The sequence below is a fragment of the Rhamphochromis sp. 'chilingali' genome (assembly GCF_963969265.1).
Source record: "Rhamphochromis sp. 'chilingali' genome assembly, chromosome: 2".
In the NCBI taxonomy this organism is placed as follows: domain Eukaryota; kingdom Metazoa; phylum Chordata; class Actinopteri; order Cichliformes; family Cichlidae; genus Rhamphochromis; species Rhamphochromis sp. 'chilingali'.
Window position 1 is genome coordinate 26,990,560 of NC_137930.1, and position 7,407 is coordinate 26,997,966.

General features: G+C 38.5%; 1 protein-coding gene across 3 annotated transcripts; it reads right to left on the reverse strand.

The window, feature by feature from the left end:
- Window positions 1–2,866, reverse strand: LOC308391618 (uncharacterized protein). Of its 3 annotated transcripts, none has more exons than XM_080874273.1 (5): window positions 2,642–2,866; window positions 2,162–2,231; window positions 1,872–2,039; window positions 1,538–1,633; window positions 1–1,089 (listed from the first exon to the last, which is right to left on the reverse strand). In XM_080874273.1, the coding sequence occupies exons 2-5, from the start codon at window positions 2,171–2,173 to the stop codon at window positions 826–828; spliced, it is 540 nt and encodes a 179-aa protein (XP_080730399.1). In that variant the 5' UTR covers window positions 2,174–2,231; window positions 2,642–2,866; the 3' UTR covers window positions 1–825. The 3 variants fall into 3 exon arrangements, with proteins under 3 accessions (XP_080730399.1, XP_080730400.1, XP_080730398.1); XM_080874272.1 differs by having other exon boundaries at window positions 2–1,089; window positions 2,162–2,227; window positions 2,644–2,863; XM_080874274.1 differs by lacking the exon at window positions 2,162–2,231 and having other exon boundaries at window positions 2,644–2,862.
- Window positions 2,867–7,407: the final 4,541 nt, after the last annotated feature.

Consider the following 7,407-nt stretch of genomic DNA (forward strand, 5'->3'; position numbering starts at 1 on the left):
ACCACAACATTTTTATGTTAACAAAACTCAAATGTTTATTAGTTTGTGTTGTCATTATTTTAAGTACACGTTAGTCAAATATGTTGACTACTTGATACTTAAAAACATGTGACCCAAAACATAAAATTTTTGAGGCAATTGATTGCCTCAATTACACTGAGTATCGGTAACTTAATATGCAAAAGTCATAAACATCTGCCATTGAACAGTATCTTGCCTGCTCCCTTTTAGCACTATGTTGAAATTAAATACATTTTTTTTAAAAATAAATAAATTGATTAAAAATAATTAACAAAAACATTTATAAATTAAAATAAGTAGACCAAAAATTGTTTAGTCAGGAAAACTGTCAGAGTAATGAAAAATAATGCCAAATAATAATAAATAATATCAAAATGTGCTTTTGGCTCTCTGGCTCTCTGGCTTTTGGCTCTCTGGCTAATATCTGAATAATATCTGAATATCTGAATAAGGCAACAGGGCAGCAATTTGAGTGAACTACAATGCTATTTGTTTTACATTAACCAGTATCAAACAGTGAAATTTAGGTCATCTTGCGCAGCCCACAATGTTTTGGAAATAGTATTACGAAAAACATTAAAACACACAAAACATTAGTGTTGCTTTGCATTATGTTAATGAGAACAAAGGCACGTTGTATAGTTTGGACCTATTGGCTGAATGCAATAACGTTTTGAGGCATTATTTAGATAAAAGGAGAGAACTTTGAACTAGCCTTTTATAATGCTTCACCCTGCATCCTTCTTTCAGATGAGTTCCTACATAACCAAGTCATTCTTGAGGGTCTGTAACCTGGGTGACAGTTTACCACTTTCTAGACCAAGTAAAATCTTTTGAGTAAATTCTAAAGTGTTGGTCAGGGCTTTGGGGTAGCTGAGGTGCATAGATCAGTCCAAACATTACCAGGAAGGCTTCACCAAATCTGGGGAGACTGAACACGGCATCACTTTCAATGACGACAGAGATTTTCACAGGTTGGTAGTGAACTGGACTTGTCGTGTCATGGTCACTAATGACAGTGAAGAGGGCCACTTCAACACCATCAAGCTCCAACTCATCAGATTCGTCCTGAATTAATGAAAAAGAGATACTAATCACAATCTAACCCAAGAAATACAACAGACGACATATAATTTCTCATTTTACCAACTCCAATTGAGATCCAATACCTCTTTTACAAGGGAGACCTGAGTCTCACTGTAAGAGGTGAAAAACAGAAGATCCATGTTCTGCACACATAAATCAGCTAATTCACCAGAGAATCAAGTGGTGTGAGATAGACTGAAACTAAGCTAAAGGAAATACACAGGAAAATGTTTTACTAAACATCTTATCACTTTCAACAAAACACCAATTCAGTTCATTCGTAGTGAGGAGACAGAAAAGACCATACATGGAAACCGTATGGGTAGACTAAACAAAGGTAAGTCCAAACAGTGCATCAAAATACATGTTTGTACTTTGATGCACTGTTTATATACACAGTAGTATCTGTTAGATACTTAAGGACACTCACAGTGCAGGTTCTGAAAAATCCAGAGACATCCTCACGCAGATAGACAGGAAGGGCGTGGAGAACGGTAGTGCGCTTGGTGTGGATATCATGGATTTCCTATTTCCAGATTAAAAACAGAATTGTATATACTGGTGAGTTTACTGAACAACAACAACAACAACAGTCAAATCAGAACATATGTCCACAAATAACCTGTTCACATCTTTAATACAGTCAGACAAATAGCAAACACAAAGTGGAGTAATAGCAAAATTCAAAAAGCTCATTTAAATCATTGAACCTGTCCAATGTTCCACTGGTTCAACCTATGAAATGTGTAACAATCTATTATTACCTGGTAATTGTGAATTCTTAGACTTTCAGCCAGGGCATCTGCTGTCTTCCCAGTTTTTGATGCCTTCTGTCTGAATAAGGTCATCAGTCGAGGAAGATGGCGGTCAAGTTCAGCGTAGAATGTATTGGGCAGGTTCTGATTTGTAATCCGCTGAAACTCTGCATACAACTACAGCAGAAGGACAATACAGTTCAATTTGAAGAATCTCGCACATCTTTATAAAGCAGCAAAAAGCTGCCACATGAGTAAGAATTACAATTTTCATTTTAAAGAGAGCTGATCCATATTACCTCAGACTCCATTTTTAGAGCAGGCCAGAGGTCCAAGAGCTCCTTCACTCCTTCACAACCCTAACCCTGCACATATAGTTTAAAATATAGCGTTTCTAACAAGAAAACTGCTTGAAAGCACTCTCACTGCAGACAGGCATCTCCGTTGTGTAACTGCAGGGACAACGGGCTTGTTTGGACCCAACTATTCTGAGTCATGAGAGGGGGTTTAAAAATTTAGAGAGATTAAAACACTTTGTTTCATACAAGGCGACCGGGCGCCACCTCTAGAACAAGTAGTATCTAACTTTTTAAACAGCCTGCGACCCTCATTACAACAACTTAATGCTAGCTCTGCAAGCGCAAAGTTTCCTTCGGGGAGAGCAGCAAAGCACATAAAAAACACGGACCCGACATTTCTGCTATTCTTTTCGACACGCACCCAAAATACAACTAAATATTCGTATTTTAACAATAAACTAATATCAACATTGAAAACTTACTGTAAGTCCAGTGATGCTAGTTGCTGCAGTTAGGTCCAACTTTCTCCAGTCGTCCGTGTCCGTGCCTCTTTGGTGCTGTTCCCGCCCATATACCTTTACTTCTTCTGTGTTTCGTATTAATGCTCATTAGCGCCGCCTTCCGCTTCGGAGGGTGAATCAGAGATTAACTCGGAATAAAAATTGATTCCTGCAGCTGCTCAACACTTGCGGAAAAAATTAAAAATATATATGTAGGATACATTGATAAAATAATGAATATTAAAATAAATACATTTTGTCTTCCACTAATGCATTTAAGACAATTTGATTTCACTTATTTGGTGAAACACTTTGAGATTTTATTGTATTTTAGCATGTGCTACATAAATTAAGTTTATTATTAAATCCTATACTTGAAACAACAAAAATAACAGGACTTTACCATTCTTATATGTCCTAACTTAACTGTGTTACGTTGTGCTTAAGTTATGATTTTAAGTGATGCTTACTTAATATAGAAATAGTTCAATTCAATCAAATATTATTAGTTTCATTTACTCAAAAAGAAGAACATGTTACACGAACTTGACATATTTAAGTTAACAGAACTTTTTAAAGACTTTGAGTATACACTACTTAATCTATTTAATTACTTTGAACATTCGGGTTTACAGTGCTGCTGTTGGCTCCATTTGATTTTCTTCCAAATGAATTCAGAAATTACGTGGCCTTGCCCATCTATTTAGCAGAGGTTCTGAGACCTTCTTACGAGTCAGCCTCTCCAGTCTAATCAATGTTAAGACCTTTTAAATGTCCATCTCTCTTTTTTTTTATGTTAAATCCAGAGGAGACCATACCCTTGTGGCTTATAGCTCCTAAACTCTAGAACAGTGGTTCTTAACCTTGTTGGAGGTACTGAACCCCACCAGTTTCATATGCGTATTCACTGAACCCCTCTTTAGTGAAAAATAAAATATGATTTTTTTCAAATTCAAGACATATGTTTTTTTTTACTGGTGCACAAAATGAGCCATGCATATCATGGCGGAGGCTCTGCCGAACCCCTGAGACAGATTCACCGAACCCCTAGGGTTCGACCGAACCCAGGTTAAGAACCACTGCTCTAGAAACACCTCCCTGCATTCAGTGAGCCTGCAGTAGTTTGTTTTTAATGTCCAATGTAGGAAATTTTTATAGGCTAGCCTTGTCCTAACCTCCTAGGACCCTGTGTCCTCATATGAAGACTAAATCACAAAAATCTTTATGTTATGCTGTACAATAAATACATTGTCCCCATATCACCTCGTCATGCCCAACTAATCATAAATAGTTTGGATTGTTTCAGAATCTATAAGGCCAGCAAAATGCCCTAGATAACCAAAGCTGATCACCAAATTCCCTCAATGTAGGATTAGGGGATTTTCTTTCCTTTAATTTGTTATTTATTGCACACGCACCACAAAAATCTTTCTTGTTTTTTTTTTTTTTTAAATAATCAGTGTATCACAAGTCAGCTGTGCTACACACACCCTATTTTATCAAGATCTCTATCCTTTGAAGCTTCCATAAACACTTGAGAGCACAGTGAAGTCTGCAACATAAAAAGGATGAAAAGCAGGGCGAGAGCAATCATGCTTAATCTGGAGCATGAAGGGACGGCAGAGAGATATGGGATGAAGATGAGACAAGGAGAGTAACTGGAACACAATGCTATGAGCTTAAATTTTGTTCACCTCATCTTGTGAAAAATCCACTGCACAAGCATTATTATTTCATTGTGTACAGCCCTTCAGCGTGGTTATCAGTACCAACATGTGTACAATTGTGTGTACCTAAGGACTTAGGAACCAAATAGCAGTACTGCGGGACATTTATCATTCTAGTTATCTTTTCTTTTTTATCATTCCAATCCCTGTCTCACTCTTACAATCCTCACACGAGATGCTATCTTGAACCTCTTAATCAGGTTACCAGTACCAGCTGTTTATGCCCCTGGGAGGACAGAGTTTTGTCAACTGTCAGGACACATTGTTCCACCAGTAAAGAAGAGCAGATGAAAAGATTGGGAGTTGTACACAAAAGTGCAGAGCCCTCTGAAGAGACAGACAGATGAAAGCAAAAAGTGGACCCTGAAAGTTTGAAAGTGGTCACGGCAGCAAATGCAGCTCTAACATTTCACAATTTCTCCAACACAATTTCTCCATCTTCTGTTTTAAGTGCACACTCAACTGATGTCAACTGAGCCATGTTGTCAACTCAGTCATGTTGTTTGATACCAGGTTCAGACTACACAGATTTTTCTGTCTGGCTGTCAGATAAAATGACTAGACAGATCACATATTGAATGATTATAGCTTGTCTTCTTTCATGAACTGTCTGAAGTCATCAGGAGGGTGTCGCAGAGATCAAAACAAGAATTTACAAACAATGCTGTCAAAAGCTGCAATTATGATGCCGGCTAGCCTGTGCTTGAAAAAATATAAAACAGAAAGACATGCTTGTTGTCCATCAACACGACATGCTGAAGCTGAAGCTGAGCATCACGATGGTGAAGAAAGGTGGCGTGCTTGTCGGCATGCTGATCTGCTGTGATTTCATCTCTCTAGCATCAATAGGGTTTTCAGAGAATGGTCTGAAAAAGTCAAAATATCCAGTGAGCAGCAGTTCTCTGAACAAAAAACCCTGTACCCTGTCTGGCGTCAGAGTTAATGGCTAAACTACTTCAAGCTGATAGGAAGGCAACAGTTAACACCAAGGTATGCAGAAAAGCATTTCTGAAAGTACAACATGTTGGACGGTGGGCTACAATGGCAGAAGACACCAGGTGCCACTCCAGTTAACTAGGAACAGAAAACTGGGGCAATGGATCATGCATCCATGATCACCACGAAGGAAACTCTTGGACACCCCCATTAATGTCTTATTAATAACAGTAGTGTATGTACTGTAGAATTGAATAGAATAGAATAGAATTCAACTTTATTGTCATTGCACATGCACAGGTACAGGGCAACGAAATGCAGTTTGCATCCATCCAGAAGTGCTTTAGTGATATAGATATATTACAATATATATTAGCAATAATATAGATATGTGAGTATATTACAGAAATGGGTCTATGGAATGTTATAATGTACACGGTATGAAGTATGTTGTGAATATTCTATAACTATAAGTATGTACAGGCTGTAGTGAGTGCAAGCTATGTACAGGCTATGAACAGGATATAAATATGAAAAACTATACAGAATATGAGATAAATAACTTTACAGAATCTGAGATATACAGCTATACAGAAATGGGAACTATGCAAGTTGTAAACAGTTGTAGGGTTAAAAATTATCGTATGATTATTACAGAGCTATACAGTAGTGCAGTTAAGATAAGTGAGATATGTGGATAATTCTACAGAGGCTATATAAAGTGCTGGTGGTTGTGAGTGGTGGTTCAGTCCATGTTATTATTGTGTGTTTGAGGGTACAGTTGTCCATTGTGGGTCTGTGTGTATGTTCAGTCCATGAGTTTAACGTGGGTCAGATGTCAGGAGGCAGAGTTCAGGAGTCTGACAGCTGTGGGGAAGAAGCTGTTCCGGTACCTGGTGGTCTTAGTCCGGAGGCTCCTGTAGCGCCTCCCAGAGGGCAGGAGGGTGAAGAGTCCATGTGATGGGTGACTGGGGTCTTTGATGATTTTCCCAGCCCTTTTCAGACACCGCTTCCTGTAGATGTCTTTTATGGCAGGAAGTGGTGCTCCGGCGATGCGCTGGGCAGTTTTCACGACCCTCTGCAACGCCTTCCGGTCCGAGGCAGAGCAGTTCCCGTACCAGACTGTTATACAGTTGGTCAGGATGCTCTCGATGGTGCAACGATAGAAGTTCACCAGGATGTCTGAGGACAGGTGGTTCTTCCTCAGAGTCCTCAAGAAGAAGAGGCGCTGGTGAGCCTTCTTGACCAGCTTGGAGCAGTTGGTCGTCCAGATGAGATCCTCGGAGATGTGGACTCCCAGGAACTTGAAGCTGCTCACACGCTCCACAGCCGTCCCCTTAATGTGGATGGGTGGATGTGGGTCAGCATTCCTCCTGTAGTCCATGATGAGCTCCTTGGTCTTCTCGGTGTTAAGCTGCAGGTTGTTTGTGTCACAACCTGCTGTATGCCAGGTAGATGGACTGAGCAGTTTTTGTCAAATTTTGTCCTCCCTCCAGCATCTTGCCCCAAATGTCCTTTTTAATTGGGAACAATTTTATGCAAAATACAGATTTTTTTAATTTTTTTCCACAGCTTTTTCTTTTAGCAGAATGAACGTTGTAGAAATTTCTGATGGAATGCAATAGCAGTGCTTGAATGGGAAAACATTTGTCTTCTCATCCACCATGGAAATTCCAGCTAACATAACTTTTTGTGGGTGTTGTACAAGTAAAGAACAGGATTGTAAATGAAAACAGAACATTACAGGTTTTTACAAAACCACATTATAGTACTTAGCAGACAGCCGTGCTTTTTCATCCAAAAAACACTTTATGTAATGACTGACTGAGCACTCAAAAAAATGAAACGTTGACTTTAATTAAAATTATTTTGTCAACAGGTTCCACGAAATTGAATTATGTTAGTTTAAAGCAAAAATCTTTAGTTCATCTAATTTAAAAAAAACTACTTAAGATTAACAAGACATATTTAAGACTAACTAAATCAAGTTATGTTGTATGAACAAAGATGATATATTTTCAGGTTAGATAGTTTAGATTAGTTACTTCAACACATTTCTTATTTGTGGCAGTAAAATGTTAAA

Excerpts from the sequence above, each read along its gene's own strand:
- LOC308391618 (XM_080874273.1), bottom strand. Across the intron at positions 1,634-1,871 it reads TAAGAATTCACAATTACCAG|GAAATCCATGATATCCACAC; the intron begins GTAATAATAGAT and ends ATCTGGAAATAG. Across the intron at positions 1,090-1,537 it reads GATTTTTCAGAACCTGCACT|GACGAATCTGATGAGTTGGA; the intron begins GTGAGTGTCCTT and ends TCATTAATTCAG.